The sequence below is a fragment of the Muntiacus reevesi genome, chromosome 13 (genome assembly GCF_963930625.1).
Source record: "Muntiacus reevesi chromosome 13, mMunRee1.1, whole genome shotgun sequence".
Taxonomy (NCBI): Eukaryota; Metazoa; Chordata; class Mammalia; order Artiodactyla; family Cervidae; genus Muntiacus; species Muntiacus reevesi.
In genome coordinates, this window is record NC_089261.1 from 9882487 (window position 1) to 9899856 (window position 17370).

Here is a 17370-nt window from a genome sequence, read left to right on the forward strand (position 1 = left end):
TGTTCCCAGAGTCCCCGGTGATCCGTTCTCAGACGTCTCTCTCAAGGCGCTCGCGAATGGCTCTCTCGGCCTTGACCCAGGAGAAAGCATAAATTACAGTCGTCATTGCAGGAATAGCCAATATTACCTAGCGTGATCTGTGTGCCAGGCACTGTTCTTAGTGCTTTATGTACATTAACCCGTTTACGTCTCATAACAACCCAATGAAAGAAGCAGCGTTACTGTCTAGTCAGCAGAGGAGGAAGTACAGCGAGGTTAAGAAACTTGCCCAAGGTCACACAGCTGGTAAGTGGTAAACCCAGAAGTCGGAGCTCACTGTCCTTGTTATGTTCAGTTGCATTTCTTCTGTGGCTGCTGTGTACATGCATACATGTGTTAAATACTAAATGCGTACATATAAGCAAGCCAGCGCTGGTCATCTTATTTTCTAAGAATTCTCAGTTCACTAGTCTCAAGAGTCTTTCAGGTTCTGTGGTCAAGCCCTCATGTGCCAAAATCCCCATCATTTAACTTCTGAAGGGGTGACTCCTCAGGAGAAAAAGAATAAAAACTTAGAATCCCGACCGTTTGTTTGCAGTCAGAAAAGTTGTAAATGGATTGTTTTGCTGCCTTAGACTTGAGGGCCCATGTCTCAATCTCACTCTGTTGTTTCTAGCCGGAAATTTTACAAGACTCCAAACTCATCACCCTGTACCTCACGATGCTTGTCACCTTCACGGACACTTCAACGTGGAAAATTCTCCGGGGAAAAGGTCGGTGAGACTCACTTCAAAGTCTTCCCCAAGTCACATTTCCACAGAGAGCTCGGGGGTTTGGGGGACCTTTTCAAGGACTGTTTTTGCCGCCACGAGTCTCAGGGAAGGGCCTGGAACTGCACACATGGAGATGCCCGTGGTGTGTCCCATGCCGCTGCCCCACAGTGTCTAGAACATGCTCAGTATTGATAGAAGGCACAGTCCCTCTGAGCTCACTTGTTACAGCACCCACAGCACCGCAGCCTCCAGGTGGTCATATTCACTTAAACCTCGTCACTTCACATGGAGGATGTTCAGCAGAAAATAATTCTATCTTAGGGACTTCCCTAGAGGTCCAGTGGTTAAGACTCCATGCTTCCAATGCTGGGGGCATGGGTTCTTAGAGGAGAACTAAGATCCTGCATGCTGCACAGCGCAGCCTAAGAACACTAAAAGCTCATAAAATAATTCTATTTTGGCCATAAAACTGCCTCCGTCCCTGAATCCTGAACTCAGCCTCACGTGTTTCATACATTCATGTCGTTCATCCATTCATCATAGCCTACTCTGTGTGAGGTGCCGAGGAGGCACCAGAGATGCGGGAAAGGTCACTGTCCTCCTGGGGCTTTAGGGCTGAACTCTGTGCGCCCGCCCCTCCTCACCACACTTGAGTCTGGGGGCCAGAGAGGAGTCAGATGTTAGGGTGTGGGGCTTCCTTGGTGACTCAGTGGTAAAGAATCTCCCTGCCAGTGCAGGAGATGCGAGTTTGACCCCTGGGTCGGTCAGGAAGATCCCTTGGAGAAGGGAATGGCAACCCACTCCAGTATCCTTGCCTGGGAAATCCCATGGACGGAGGAGTCTGGCCGAGTACAGTCCATGAGGTCGTAAGAGTCAGATGTGACTTAGCAACTGAATAACAACGTATATATATATATGTGTGTGTGTATATATATGAATATGTGTGACTGAATGAGTGATGTGTGTGAGTATGTACAGGTCACGACACCAGTGTGGCAGGTGGCGCTTGGAAGGAAGAGCCCAGGAGAAGCGAGGTGCAGTGGGGTAAGAGGCCCTGCCTCATGTGGGGCTCAGGCTTTCCTGAAGAAGCGGTGTCTGAGCTGAGAGCTGGAGGGAGAGGTAGGGTGCGCAGAGGAGGGACAGAACTTTGAAGCAGAGGAAACTGCGTGTGCCAAGGCTCGGGGCCAGGAAGGAGGGATTCTTTGGGGCCTGATCCTGGACTCTGGGTGGGGAGGGGTGGGGGAGGAGGCATTTAAAACTCATGCTCTGGGCCCTGCCAGGGACTTTGTGTCCCAGTGGGAAGCGGCAGTCGCTACAGTGGGTACCAAGTGCCAGGCCCTTGGAGGGACGTAGAAAAGGTACTGCAGGAGCTTGGAGGTTGAGGACGATGCTTCTGGGAACGGATAGGATCCGTCTTTTAAGAGGCAGCCTTTGAACCAGGCCTTGCAGGAGAGAGAGAATCCTGGAAATACTGCATCTCTTCTGGTACCAGGCCCAAGGGGAGCCAGAAGGCAAGCCACAGGAGGTCTGGTTTCCTTATGGCCCGGGGCCTGGGGACATAAACAGTTCACATGATGGTCAGAGATTGTTTTTTTCTTTCTTTCTCAGACTTTTTTCCTTCGTTTAGGTGAGAGTCTTCGACCAGCCATGAACCACATTTGTGCAAACATAATGGGCCATCTCAACCAGCGTGGGTTTTACTCTGTCCTACAGGTCTGTGACTTCCTTCTCCAGTACCTGAACTTGGGTTTACCTCTGGTTTCGGCATATCTGCCGCCATCCTCAGAGCAGCGCTTTCTGCAGAAAAGGCTTACAGCCCAGCGCCCTCTCCACCCTCCCCCCGCCTCATGGTTTGTGTAAAGAGAGGACAGTGGCTGGGATCCCTTCGTTGTGTTTACCTTTTACTTATAAGGACAGTCCAGTCACTTGAAACTTAAACTCAGGCAGGAGGCCTCAGGACGTATCCACTCAGGTTCCTTCTTGGTCAGTGTCTGTAATTGTCTTTCTAGTTCCATGCCCTCCACAGCCTTTGGTCCACACTGCGTGTTATCACGCCATTTCACACATGCAGGGAATTGTCAGAAATCTGACCAGTCAGTGTTTAAAAGTACTCTCTAACTCCAGAGTGTGAGAAGTGGCATTGGCTGAGTCCATCTTCACCTGGGGCTGAGCTGGGCTCTCGTCTAGTTGGGTTTCCTCTTCTCACGACAGTCCTGTGAAGCACCTTGGCAGCCAAGGGTGGATTCTCCACAGCTCCTCTCAGTGGCAGCTTCTCCTTCACACCCTAACTCCAAACTGCTTCTAAAATAATTGAGATCTTAAATCTGGTATTCCTTGTATCAGCTGTTAAATTTTTTTTTTTAGCTATTATTCTTAAAAATATAAGTGTAATACTTAAAGCAGAGATAGAGTGGGGCAATGAACCTCCATACCCGTTACTTTTCTTTCAGTTTTTTAGAAACAGCCCAATACAGTTTTTTTTTTTTTAAATCTGAAGCACTCTTTGTACCTTTTTTATGTACACATGAATATAAAGTTGGCATCATCCCCTGACCGGTTTTGATGTTCCTTTCAGATCCTGCTAACCCGTGGCCTAGCGAGACCCCGGCCTTGTCTGTCCAAAGGCACTTTAACGGCTGCCTTTTCCTTAGCGATGCGGTAAGTGGGAAGCTGTAGCTGAGGGGCTGGTGTACTTTGAAGGCACCTCCTCTTGCAAACTCTTTCTGAAGAAGTCCAGCTAGCAGATGTTCTCAGATCTGTGCGCCATGCATCTGTCACAACTGCTCTGCCACTGTAGCTCGGCAGCCACAGATGGGAATAGCTATGTGTTCCCAAAAACCTCTATTTACAAAAATCATCAGTGGGAAGATTTTGACCTGTGGACAACAGTTTGCCAACCCGGTCTAGACTCTGTTTACCACTTAACCATGAGCCACATGGGACTGTTTCAAATGGAAATTTATTAAAATTAGATACAATTAAGAATTCAGTTCCTTGATTTCATTAGCCACATTTCAGGTGCTCAGAGACCACAGGTGACTAGTGAAAACCACATTGACAGCACAGCTAAGGAACATTTCCATCATCACAGGAGGTCCGGTTGGACAAGGCTGCTCTATCTGATGAGAACCCTATGTAAAAAATCAAAGGGGAGATTAATGATAAATTTTATTTAAATCACTGTCTCCAAAGTTACCATCTTTGCGTGGGATCAGTACTTTTATTTATTCGCATTTAAATTGTGTGCATGCTCAGTCACTAAGTTGTGTCTGATTCTTTGCGACCGCATGGACTGTAGCCCACCAGGCTCTTCTGACCATGGGATTTCCCAGGCAGGAATACCTGGAGTAGGTTGCCGTTTCCTTCTCCAGGGAATCTTCCTGACCCAGGAACTGAACCTACCTCTCCTGCATTGGCAGACGAGGTCTTTACCCCTGAGCCACCTGGGAAGCCCTGTTGGGGACTTAGCACACAGTAAACACACCGTGTCAGCCCAGGAGCCCCTCTCTGTTTCCTTTCCCATCACTGCTCCCTGCTCCTCACCCATGTATATAGTTTCTTACTCTGCCCTTTTTTTTTAAGTCAATCACACCATGAGGATTCTCATGTCAGTACAACTTCAGTAAATTGATTTCTCATAGCTGCATCATAAGCCATCACTGATTCAACCCTTCCCCCAGGGTATGGGCCCATTTCACATCCAGTCTTCCTGGAAGTCCTGTGAAGCACACCTTCAGGGGATTTGGGGGTGTTGGCGGGATTGTTCTTTTGTTCCAGGTTCACAGTATAGTCCTCCTGAGTGAGGTGATCTGTCTGTGTCTAGCCCCGTGCTTGCCGCACAATTTTCAGACAATCTGATCCGGCCGTTCCTCATCCACATCGTGTCTGTGCCCGCTCTGGTGACTCACCTCAGCACTGTGACCCCTGAGGTCAGTGGGCTCTGCACTCCCCCAACCCCATTTTCCCCTCTGTCCTTAGAATAGAAATGTCGGTCTCTTCTGATGTTTCTCCTAAATCAGTAGCCACCATAGACTTGCTCATGCTGGAAGCCCGAAGAAAAGGGGTCTCATCTTTGTTTTCTCCCTGGTGATGGAGAACATGTTTGGCAGCCGGGGGGTGGTCTACAGGTGACAGGATTCACGCTTTGGTGGGAAATTCCTCGTGTCAGCCTCCACTTTAACAGTCTGCGATTGTTCGCAGCGCCTCACTGTTTTAGAATCTCATGACATGCTCCGTAAATTCATCGCATTTTTAAGAGAGGAAGATCGATGCCGTGATGTGTGTGAAAGCTTGGAAGGATGCCATACGCTTTGTCTCATGGGTGAGTACCCTTGGTTGGAATTTGATGGTGTTCCGGGTGTTGGGAAAAGCCCAGGTGTTTTGCTTTCCACCATTCTGGAGGCCACAAGCTGTGTTTAGTACAAGCTGGAAGTGCTTACTGTAAAAGACAGGTAAATAGTTAGAAGTAGACACATGAAATTGAAAGTCACATGGAAAATATATCAGCCTGGCAGACTAGCTGAGTGATTGTTACATTTCAGCCCTTTTGCTTCCTGGCAGCCAAGGGAAAAATGGAAACGTGTGAGTTCCTGGAGAATTCTCAATTCAGGAGAGCAGAGAGCACAGACGGGTGGGACTTAGATCAGAATGGAGCCTGTAGCATTTATTTTACGACATTTTCATTTAGATGAGGAAAGGGTTTGTGGATAGGAGCGTTTAAAACAGCAGAGGTACAGAATTCTCTTTGCCTCATTAGAGGAATTAGAAATTAGAAGGGAAAAAAAGATTAGCGGAAATATAAAAAGGTTCTTGGGGCTACATTTGAAAGGAGTTGATGGTAAGAGTAAGACGTTAAGTAACTTTGGTGAACACTGAATAACGGTTTTCCAGGACTTTCAGATTTTCTTCAGATAGTAGTTCCTTGTGTTGATCCTTGATTTTAGAATACTAGTATAATGAAGTGTTATACTCACTTAAAAATCTGGCCTTTTACCCGTTACTTCAAATAATCCTCACATCAAGATAGGGGATCCTTATTCCAGTCTTGCAGAGGAGGAAGCACACTTGAGAGGTGGGTTGAGGGTCGCCCAGCTCACCTGCAGCAGAGCTGGATCGGCCTGTTTCTGAGCCTTGACCTGTGCTGCAGCCCCAGCGCCACAGGTCCCTCTTCGTGGCCTTTATTCCTGCCCGTGGACATGGGTGCCTGGGCCCCGGGCAGGGAGCAGGGCTGGGAGGCGAGGAAGCGTGTCGGCCCCGGCCCATCGCACTCCGCCTTCTCTCTTTGCAGGCAACCTCCTGCACTTGGGCTCCCTCAGCCCCAGGGTGTTGGAGGAGGAGACGGATGGCTTCGTGAGCCTGCTGACCCAGATGCTCTGCTACTGTCAGAAGTACGTGTCCCAGAAGAAGTCCAACCTGACCCACTGGCACCCCGTCCTCGGCTGGTTCTCCCAGTCCGTGGACTACGGGTGAGTCCTGGAGGCGGAGCCCTGCCTGTCTCGTCTCCTCCTCCTCCCACCTCCCTCCCACCACTGCCCCCGCCTCTCATCGAGATCGGTGGGCCAGCTATGAAGACGACGGCGCACTAAGCATCAGGCAACTTTCGTCGACGGGGTGGTGAATGGGATGGAATCAGGATGAAGAGCAAACAGGTCAAGGGGGGCTGGGAGGCGACTGGGACACGTGGGGCCTGGGGGGCGCCACAGGGCTGCCCAGCAAAGGAAGCCCGGTGGAGCGCCATCCGAGGAGGTCAGTGCCTCTGCACCCGGGCCTCGGCGGCAGTTTGGGGACCCCACACCTCTCTTAGGCCCCTATTTGCCGTGCCGAGTGGCAGTCCCCAGCCACCCCTCCAGGTGGCCTTCCGTCAGGTGGGGCTGATGCGCCCGCTCTCCTGCTCTCGCCCAGGCTCAATGAGTCCATGCCCTTGATCACCAAGCAGCTGCAGTTCCTGTGGGGGGTCCCTCTCATCCGGGTCTTCTTCAGCGACATCCTGAGTAAGAAGCTGCTGGAGAACCCGGAGCCAGCCCACGCGCCACCAGCCTCCCCGCAGAGCGTGCTGCCCGTGAAGAGTGAGTGGCCCCGCCTGCCCCAAGTCCAGCTCCTCAGTGTTCCTGGGCGCCTGCCTCCACTGTCACATGACCTCTGCCCGCTCCCTTGGCGATTTGAGATGGGTTAAGTCAAGTCCACATTTAGCAGAACAGTGACAGAAAATCCTTAGGGAGAGAAAACAAGAGCTAGGGAAATACAACTGTGAACAAAATCAAGGTCGAGTGTCCAGAACATCCACAGATGGTCCATGAGGGCAGCTGCACTCATCTATGAACTTCCATTCAGCTCTGAATTTCTTTTTTCGACTTTGAATTTGTAATAGCCAGAAATGAGAAGGAATTTATGGGCCTTTTATTACTTCTCATTAGTAGGAAAAGGAGGAGGACTGGTTTCTCTTAAGGGAGGTAGAGCTTTTCTGAGTTCCTAGTCATGAAAGCTACTTCCCCTGTGGAATTCCTAATACAGGGATGGGGGTCACTGGGCAGGCTGCCACCTCAGCGTCCCCCTTGCAAGATTCATAGCAGCGGGTTCCATGAAGAGGTTTCCCATTGCCCCTGCCAGTAAAACGAAGGCAGCGTTTCTGGCACATAATTTGGAGGACTTACCTGCCTGTGGCAGATCGTGGGGTTCGGTGCATGGCAGAGCTCCGTGTTGTAGCCGTCAGTGAGCACGGGCGTGTAACTTCAGCCCGTGTAACTTCAGGATATAAATGGGAAGGTGTAAACAAGAGTGTAACCCCAACAGTATATGTACTTGAAGTTGATGCTCCTACTTGCCTCTGAAAGCACAGCACATTGGGAATCAGCCAGGCCCTGCACTTCTCCCCATTTCCCCCCAGTAGAGTCCTCAGGTTTTACCTTTGTGGGTTCTAAAGTTAAGTGGTTACAGTCAGGGAATCTATCAACTGAATCTGATATGTTCTGCTTGTTCTCAAGAGTCTCCTGCTATTCTGAAGAGGTCTCTGCGTTCTCCCTGAAACCCTGTTGTCACTGCTTTTCTGTTTTACCCCAAAGAGAGGATTCGAATCACAGGAGAGCCTCCCTGTCTGGCTCCAGCTGGAAGTTAGGAGCTGTATTGAAATGCTCCTCCCTTTTCTGGGGAGGCATTGGGCAGATAGCTGACCTCCTACTCACATGTTCCCCCTCCTCTCGCCGGCAGCTCTCCTGAAGCGTGCATTTCAGAAGTCAGCGTCAGTTCGCAACATCCTCAGGCCCGTTGGGGGTAAACGTGTGGACTCTGCGGAGGTCCAGAAGGTCTGCAGGATCTGCGTCCTCTACCAGACTTCCCTGACGACTCTCACGCAGATCCGGCTGCAGATCCTCACAGGTCTGGGGTCCCGAGGTGGCGTATGCCCTTGCTCACATCTGTCAGACAAGTTCTCCTAGATGTTGATTCTCTCCTGGTTTCCTTGACTCAGAAATCATGTTGAACAATGGTGTCTTTGCTGTTTTTCTTAGAAATTGGTCCACCTCAGTTATAGCTTGAGTTCATCCCAGGCCTAGCACTCCTAGTTTGTTTCTGAGACCTGGCTTTTATTTTCTTTATGAAGTACAACTGGTTTTCTAAAAAAGTTAATATTTTTTTATGAATAGAAAACGAGAAAAGACATGAAGCAAAGAAAATTTAAACCATTCTTAATCCCACAGTCTATAGGTGACCATTTGATCCTGAGTGTTACATATATATGTATTTAGATTGAAATGTATAGTTTTTTCCCTTTCTGTTAATCACATTATAAACATTTTGTCAAGCCAAAATTCTTTAAAACCTCATTTTTTAAAAACTTTTAATTTTTTATTGGGGTATAGCCAATTAACAAAGTTGTGATAGCTTCAGGTGGACAACAAAAGGGACTTGGCCATACATATATATGTCTCCATTCTCCCCAGACCCCTGCCATCCAGGCTGCCACTTAACATTGAGCAGAGTTCCCTATGCTCTACCATAGGTCTTTGTTGTTAAACTCTCATTTTTATTGGCTGCAGGAGACCTCATTTCATGGATATGCCGGACATTTTCCTTTTTAGCTGATCAGGGAAGGAAGTCCCTCCTGTGAGCAGAGAATTGGGCATCAGGGCTTGGAAGTTGTTAGTATGGTTGGTATTGTGAGGACAAAATGTAAGCCTTGAAGCTGCTACCTCCATAAAGGGTCAAGAACTTCTCTGTTGCTTTTTACATTTTTTGAATCAAATTGCCGCTGCTTCTGTCTTTCACTCTTAATTTTTGTTAAGAGTGTTGTTCAGTCGCTCAGTCGTGTCTGACTCTTTGTGACCCCATGGACAGGCTTCCCTGTCCTTCACTATTTCCCAGAGTTTGCTCAGACTCATGTCCATTGAGTCGGTGATGCCATCCAACCATCTCATCTTCTGTCATCACTTACTTACTCATCTTCAAATATTTATAGAGCCTGTGAGTGTCGGGCATTGAAGACAGAAGACAGAATAAGACAGCCAAGATCTGTGTTCCCAAGAGTATTGTGTTCTAGTAGTGTGAAGACAGTAATAAGCAAGAGGACAATGTATTTGCTATAATGAAGGGCACTGTGACAGTCGGAATGGTGAGACATTGCTGACTTGGACCAGGGCAGCGTTCTTCAGCCTTAGCACCGCTGACATTTGGGCCCACACAGTCTGCGTTGTGGAGGTGGTCCTGTCCACTGTAGCGTGTTCAGCTGCCCCTGGCACCTCACCTACAGGCTCCAGTAGCCCCTCTCCCCAACTCATGACAGCCATACCTGTCTCCCAGCATTGTCCAGTGCCCCTTGTGGGGCAAAATCACCCCTGGTTGAGAACACTGGGCCAATGGAGATGAAAGCGGGAGGGTTACAATATGTATTAGAGGTGGAATCGACAGGTCTCGTGGGTAGATTGGATCTGGGGAAGTGAGGTGAGATCATGGAGCATCTAGAGTTCTGTTGGGCTGTGATGAGTGTAGGGTGCCTGCTGGACCTACAGCGGAGACACCAAGAAGTGTGCGAATGTGCTGTTCAGGGACTTGAGCAGAGGAGCAGGTGAAAGGCCTGGGGCTCAGGGCCACTTCCCTGAGTGCAGCGGAGGGGGACACAGATGAACTGGCACCCCAGCACCCAGTGGGAGGTCTGGGAAGCACGCTGAGTCAGATGATTTTCAGGTTGTAGCCTGTGTCCAGTTTCTTAAGATAACCAGAGTAAACATGTCCCATTGTCCCAGGAAGTTTTCTGGGCAAGAGGAAAATACATGATTTTAGGGAATTCCCTGGCAGTCCAGTGGTTAGAACTTAGCGCTCTCACTGCCAGGAACTGGGTCCAGTCCCTGGATGAGGAACTAAGATCCCACAAGTTGTGCCACATGGCTAATTAAAAAAAAAAAAATGAAGATAAACTAGTCTAAAGTATATGTGTGGTATTCATTCTATTAGTTTGGCTGTACACAACACCATAATAAGCTGAATGATAGAAAATCACAGTGGTTTTAAAAACACTGCAGGTCTCCTACTCTCACGGTCCACAGAATGTCTCCGTTCATGCCCCTCATGCACGTGTGTGGGTTCTGGAGCCACATGCTGCCCCCCAACACGGCCTCCAGACCGCGGCGTCCCTGCTTCCGTCCAGGCCGCTGAGGAGGCAGCCGCACTGAGTTGGTACATCACGCTGTAAATGAGTGTGTTTGCCCTGTGGAAGTATACCTGTCATCTCCACGGTGTTAACTACTTATCCCATCTCTTTCTTTTTTTAAAACTGAGTTTTAATAATTGCCTTGTGGCATTATCTTAGTTTCAGGTGCACAACATAATGGTTGGGTATTTGTACACATTGCAAAGTGATCCACACAGTAAGGCTAGTTAACATCCATCTCCATACACTGTTAAAATTTTTTTTCTTTTTTTTTTTCCTCTGTGATAAGGACTTTTAAGATCCACCCTTTTAGCAGCTTTCAAAAATGCAGTATATATATTGTTAACTGTGGTCCCCATGCTGTACTTTACATCCCCATGGTTTATTTATTTTATAACTTTGAGTTTGTCCTTCTTTAAAAATATGTTTATTTATTTATTTGGCTGTGCCAGGCCTTAGTTGTGGCATGCGAGATCTTTAGCTTTGACATGTGGGATCTAGTTCCCTGACTGGTGATCGAACTCAGGTCCCCTGCACTGGGAGGGTGGAGTCTTAGCCACTGGACCGCCAGGAAAGTTTGTCATTTTTGATCCTCTTCACCCGTTTTGCTTACCTCCCCCCCCACAGCAACCACCCATCTGTTCTCTGTGTCTGTGAGCTTGAGTTTGTTTCTTTGTTTTGTAGTTTTCACATATAGATGAGATCATACAGTATAATTTCCTCAAGGTCCATCCTTGTTGCTACAGGTGGCAAGAAACCGTTCTTTTTTTAATGACTGAATTGTATTCTGTGTGTGTGTGTATATACACTGATGGACACTTAGGTTGTGTCCTTATCTTGGCTCTTGTAAACAATGCTCCTATGAACAAGGGGGTGCGTGTATCTTTTCAAAGTAGTGTTTTTGTTTTTTGCGATGAATGAATACCCAAAATTGGAGTTGTTGTAATCATATGGTAGTTCTATTTTCTTTTCTTTTTTTTTTTTGAGGCATCTCCATACTGATTTCCATGATGGCTGCACCAATTTACAGTCCCACCAACAGTGCACAAGAGTTCTCTCTTCTCCACATCCTCACCAGCACTAGTTATTTCTTGTCTTTTTGATGATAGCCATGCTGACAGGTGTGAGGTGGTATCTTACTGTGGTTTTGGCTTGCATTTTCCTGATGACAAGGAATGTCGAGCGCCTTTACACGTGTTGTGTGTCTTTTCTGGAGAAATGTATTCAGATCCTCTGACCGCGTTTGAAGCAGATTGCTTGGGGGTTTTTGGTGCATTGCATGAGTTCCTCATATAATTTGGATATCGACCCCTGACCAAGTACGTGACTGACAAGTGTTCTTCCATCTCACAGGTTGCCTTTTCATCTTGGGGACGACTCTATTACTGAGCAGAAGCTTCGTAGTTTGCTGTAGTCCCACCTGCTAATTTTTATTTATACTGGCTTTGTTTTTTGAGTCAGATCCAAAAAAATCATTTCTGAGACCCTTACATCAAGCAACTTACATGATTTCTTCTAGAAGTTTCATGGTTTCAGACCTTACATTGAATTCTTTAATCCATTTTGAGTTTATTTTTGTGTACAGTGTAAGGTAGTATAGTTTCATTCTTTCGCCTATAGTGAAGTTTTGTATAATGCTTCAGAGTATCTGTGTGATGGTTGTTCACTGCTTTCCCATTTCTAAGAGATAGAATAATAGAAGTGAATGAGCGAAAAGCTCTGCTCAATGTGGATAAGCCTACAAGATGTTTTAAAACAGGGATCAGCAAACTATGGCCCATGGGCCAAATCAGCTCACCACTTGCTTTTGTAAGTAAAGTTTTGTTGGAACACAGCTACATCCGTTTATTTACCTATTGTCTGTGGCTGCTTCCGTGCTGTGATAGAAACATTGAGTAGTTTTGATGTAGACTGTTCCAGGCTAAAAACCTAAAAATTCTCTCTGGCCTTTTCCACAAAAAAATTGCTAATCCCTGAAAATAAAACATAAACACCAAGGGGACTTCCCTGGTGCTCCAGTGGTTAAGACTTCACCTTCCAGTGCAGGGGGTGCGGGTTCAATCCTGGTCGGGCAGCTAAGATCCCACGTGCCTTGTGGCCAAAAAACCAAAACATAAAACAGAATCGATGTACTAAATTCAATACTTTTCAAATGGTCCACATCAAAAAATCTTTTGGAAAGATGAAAAACATTATCTCCAAGTCAGGTAGATCTGCGTTCTATTCTTGGGTCTGACACTTACTGGCTGTGTGATTTGGGTCCAATTACTCAATCTTGTCTGGGCTTCAGTTTCCTGCCTTATAAAATGGCAATATTCATGGGGTTTCACAAGGTGAAAGGAAGTAGTGCCTGAGTATTCAGAATGGTATCTGATACATAGTAACTAAGTACCCATTGACTCTTAGCTGCTCTTATCATTGTTCTCATGGGCAACATCCTTCTCCTGATGCTTTTCTTTGTAATGGCATTTTCTTTCTGTCACACACATTGATAAGTTTAAGCGTTTTGCTTTCCTGGAAGGGAGGAGAAATAAGGGACCAATAGAGCCCCACCTGAAGCTTCGGTTTCTGTCTCCTCTTTCAGGTCTCACTTACCTCGATGACCTGCTGCCCAAACTGTGGGCATTTATCTGTGAACTGGGGCCCCATGGAGGGCTGAAGCTCTTCTTGGAGTGCCTCAACAACGACACGGAGGAGTCTAAGCAGCTTCTGGCCATGCTAATGCTGTTCTGTGACTGTTCCCGGCACCTCATCACGTAGGTTGACTGCTGTGGGGCTGAGTTTCTTTCCCCAAACGTGGAATGGAGAGACCCAGTCACAGTGTCAGCAAGGAAGCCATTGCTGACGAGATTACCTTAAGCACTCAGACCCGACGTTAGAAGGAGAAGACAAGACGTTTAACAAAGTGGGCGGCTTGTAGTAGACAGCATTTTTTAGCTTCCATCCTCTACAGGAGAGCTGGGCCACTAGCACTCGATGTGGGCTTTGGGGTCCCCGGGAGCTGGGTTCAGGCCACACCTTGGCTATTTACTCACTGGGCTAAGTAGTTACCTGGAAAAATTCCAGAGCCAGGGTGCAGAAGGTGGCCCAGCCACTGGCTGAGACACCCTGGGCCAGGGAGGAAGGGCCTCCGCCTCTCTGGGCCTCAGTTTCCTGAGCTCTAGTTGGGAATTTATAGCATCTCTTGGCCGTGTGGAAAGGCATAGGGGAGATGAGTGTTCAGCATAGTCCCGGCACAGGAAGAGGTCAGGATGTGTTGGTTCTTATCAAGCCAACCCTGGGCAAGTTGCTCAACCTCTCTGAGCCTCAGGTTCCTCAACAGTAGAATGGAAAACAGTATTACCAATCTGTTAGGGAGTGAATGAGACAAGGAATGTCAAGGAGTTAGTACAGTGCCTGGCACGGCAGGAAATTAACAAATGTGAGTCCTCTGCACTTCCTTTTTCTTCAAGTGTATGTGTCTACTTGAGTATTTGATATTTTTTTTTAAACTTCACTTTTTCCACAAAAGATTGGTAAAGAATCGTAAGATGTAATGGACCTCAGGCAATTGCACACAGGTCTTGGAGGTATTGGCAGATGGGTACACGTAGGTGGTGGACTGGGCAAGAGTCATGTAGGGAGGGCTCAGAGAGTAGTTGGAGGTGAGAGCAGGGGTCTACAGTTGCCGGTGAGACACTCTTAATTGCCAGGTCAAGGGTGACCCAGGAGTGAGCCAAACCGTAAAGCGAGAATAGAGCCACTCACAGGACATTTTTAGCTAGAACTGCATCGTGTGGTTCATTTATTCACATGTTCTTTCAGACATTTATTCGTTCACCTTCAAATACTTACCAAGTACCTACCAAGTGCCCCTCATGTCCGTCACAGACACAGAGTAAGAGTCTGCTGCTTCCTTCGGTGGACACAGACTCTCAGTCAGCATTCCCTGGTGGTTCAAACATGAGTCGTGAGCAAGTGTCACAGTCAGGTCCTTGGGAATAAGGAGAGTATAGAGGAGAGTGTATTGTATCTTTCCTTTCTCAGTTGTAGCTTTTAAACTTTTTACTATGGACAATTTCAAATTAATTGAAAGTGGAAAGAATAGTATGAACCTTCATGTACCATATCTGTCACCAGCTTCAATAGTTATCAACTCATGGCCACTTTTGCTTCATCTCTACCCCCAACCCATTCTCCCACAGATCATCCTATCTGTAAATTTCATTGACAAGTTAGAGCTTATTTCTTAACATTGTTTTGTCCAGTTCAAGGTATAGATCTCTCCTTTTTCAGTGGGGAACTGTGAGTAACTTTCTGTCTGATTTAGGATCCTCGATGACATTGAAGTTTATGAAGAACAGATTTCATTCAAACTGGAAGAACTGGTCACCATCTCCTCTTTTTTGAACTCCTTTGTGTTTAAGATGATCTGGGATGGAATCGTAGGTAAGGTAAAGATGTCAGCCCTCTTTCACTTGACGCTACACCCAGGGAGTCCAGAGTCTAGAACGTCAGTTGATTCTTAGCCTTGTCCATCAGAGTTATTTAAAAAAATGCACCTCCATTCACGTAATTAGAAGTTTTATTTCTCCATTCTCTGTGATCCCTTAACATAGTAGTGTGGTTGTGAAAGTCTTACTCTACCAGGAAGCCTTCAGGATTTACGTGTGTATGTGGGATTGTTGATGTTGTTTAGTCACCAAGTTGTGTCCAACTCTTTGTGATCCTCATAGACTGTAGCCCGCCAGGTTCCTCCCTCCCAGACAAGAATACTAGAGTGGGTAGCCATTCTCTTCTCCAGAGGATCTTCCCAACTGAAGGATTGAACCCACGTCTGCTGCATTGCAGGCAGATTCTTTACCACTGCGCCACCATTATTTATGATTAATTTTGCCCTGAATCTCCTTTTGATTCTTTGAGTTGATCTCCATGAAGATAAAACATGCGCCTGCTCACACTTAAATTAGAGTCTACCTCCTGAGACGTTTTCAGTCGTCCAGCACTGAGCTCCTTTGATTAAAAGGTCCTTTAGATGACATCCAAGTGGGAAACAGCACAAATGACTGTGTCTGAGCAATTCCCGGGTCCCACAGTTTCTTAGAATGTACCCATGGGGCCTCTTAATCCTCTTGGTTCCATATCACTTTCGGCCTGAGGGAGGTGAACTCCTTGCTGGGACTGAAGGATGACGGAAGGAGACACGGCTGTCCTCCCACCCTCTCCAGTCCTGAGTGGCTCCCAGACCACGGCTCTCCCCATTATTCACCCCACAGAGAATGCCAAGGGTGAGACCTTGGAGTTGTTCCAGTCCGTCCACGGGTGGCTGATGGTGCTCTACGAGCGGGACTGCCGGCGGCGCTTCGCCCCCGAGGACCACTGGCTGCGAAAGTGAGCCCCGGGTTGTGAGGGAGGCGGGTTATGGAGGCTGGGGTCCCTCTATCATGCTGGTTGCCTGAGTGCTCAGCACATCGTGTTTAGGGCCAAGACAACTTGGCCCTTCATCTTTATCCCGTCCTTCCATCTGCACGTGTCCCTGTAAGGCCCCTGTCAGGACAGTCCCCCGCCCAGTCACTTCTGTTAGGACCCAGTTACACTAAGCGTGATGAGATCTCATTCATGGCCGCAGAGCCAGATCACGTTTAGCAGATACTTCATGTGCAGACTGGAAAGAAACAGGTTCTTTTCAGCCGAACTAAGCAACAGGTTGTGATCATTAAATGGCATTTTTTTTTTTCCAAACAGGATTAGTGAGATAAAAAAACCCACAGCCAGGTTTGTTAGAGGGTGGGGTGGAGGAAATCCTCTTGCAACAACTAAAAGTAAGATCGTGTCGGCCATTTTTTTTTTTTTAAATCAAGGACAGATCAGCTCTCATGTAACTCTACAAGTTGTGCCACTAGAGTAGTGACTGGTAGACTTTTCTGTAAAGGGCCACACAGTAGGTGTTTTAGGCTTTGTGTACCAGTGTCTGTTGCCCCTACTGAACGCTGCCATCGTAGTGCAGAAGCAGCCGGAGAGAGTACATGAAGCTTGGACATGACCGTGTTCCATGAAAGCTTGATTTGTAAAAAGTGGGCAGCAGGCTGGATCTGGCCCATCAGCTGTAGCTGGCCAACCCTGTTTGGAGGATGGTATTCACCCTCTTTATCCCAAATCCATGTCTTTGCTCTGCAGGGATCTCAAGCCCAGCGTGCTCTTCCAGGAACTTGACAAGGACAGAAAGCGGGCACAGCTGATCCTGCAGTACATCCCACACGTCATTCCTCACAAAAACGTGAGTTCCACTTGGAGCCGGGCTCCTCCCACCACCATAGGTCCTGGCTGTCCGTTTTCATCCCAGCAATGATCAGACATGAATAAAAGCAATCGTTCAGTCAACGCGGGTGCTGATGGGCCTTCACTTTGTGCCATTGCCATGCCAAGTGCTGGGGGGTGCAGTGTGAACTGGCTGTTCAGGTCTCGTGGGGTGGACGCTGCAGGAGCCTCAGGAGGGAGCTCCACTGGCAGAAATGGACAGTGCTCACAGGCCCAGGGCAGGGGAGACTACGGTGCCAGTGGAGGGCCAGGCGGAGTCCAGAGCTGGAGCCACGGAGGTCTGTAAGAGCTGGAACAGGGAGAGCCTTGGGAACCAAGAGCAGCAGCTTGGATTTTGTCCAGAGCCATTGGAGAGTTTTTAGCTCTGGAGACACCTACCTGGTCAGAGCTCTGCTTAGGAAGCTTCCTTCTGGCCGTAGCATGGAGAACTGGCGAGAGTCAGATGTCATGGTAGCCTGGCCTGGATTCAGGCTGGGGCCCTGGGAACAGAAAGACAAGGATGTCAAGAGATTTTGAAGGAGGCCCTGGAGAATGATGACATTCGGGGGGAAGGAGTAGGGGAATTCAGAGGATGCTCAGGTTTCTGGCTTGGGTGAGAGGGAGCTGTTCCCAGAGGTGGGGGTACAGACGAGGGCGGGGCTGGGGGATCAGGGAGCAGGTGACGAGTCTGTGACTCCTTAGTGC

The 17370-nt window shown here is 47.9% G+C and overlaps 1 protein-coding gene across 6 annotated transcripts in view; it reads left to right on the plus strand.

The window, feature by feature from the left end:
* Positions 1 to 17370, plus strand: part of UBE3B (ubiquitin protein ligase E3B) — a 49459-nt gene that overhangs the window by 11474 nt on the left and 20615 nt on the right. For 5 of the 6 annotated variants that reach the window (XR_010658801.1, XM_065903760.1, XM_065903759.1 and 2 more), the window contains 12 exons: positions 656 to 752; positions 2380 to 2465; positions 3328 to 3410; positions 4576 to 4681; positions 4953 to 5073; positions 6040 to 6217; positions 6654 to 6817; positions 7956 to 8123; positions 12974 to 13145; positions 14699 to 14817; positions 15645 to 15759; positions 16546 to 16645. Coding sequence is in view for 5 of the 6 variants with exons in the window: in XM_065903760.1 (XP_065759832.1) it covers positions 656 to 752; positions 2380 to 2465; positions 3328 to 3410; positions 4576 to 4681; positions 4953 to 5073; positions 6040 to 6217; positions 6654 to 6817; positions 7956 to 8123; positions 12974 to 13145; positions 14699 to 14817; positions 15645 to 15759; positions 16546 to 16645 (1509 nt within the window). In the remaining variant the exon portion in view is untranslated. Of the gene's footprint in view, positions 1 to 655; positions 753 to 2360; positions 2466 to 3327; positions 3411 to 4575; positions 4682 to 4952; positions 5074 to 6039; positions 6218 to 6653; positions 6818 to 7955; positions 8124 to 12973; positions 13146 to 14698; positions 14818 to 15644; positions 15760 to 16545; positions 16646 to 17370 lie in introns of all 6 variants that reach the window. The other variant, XM_065903763.1, reaches the window with a different exon arrangement.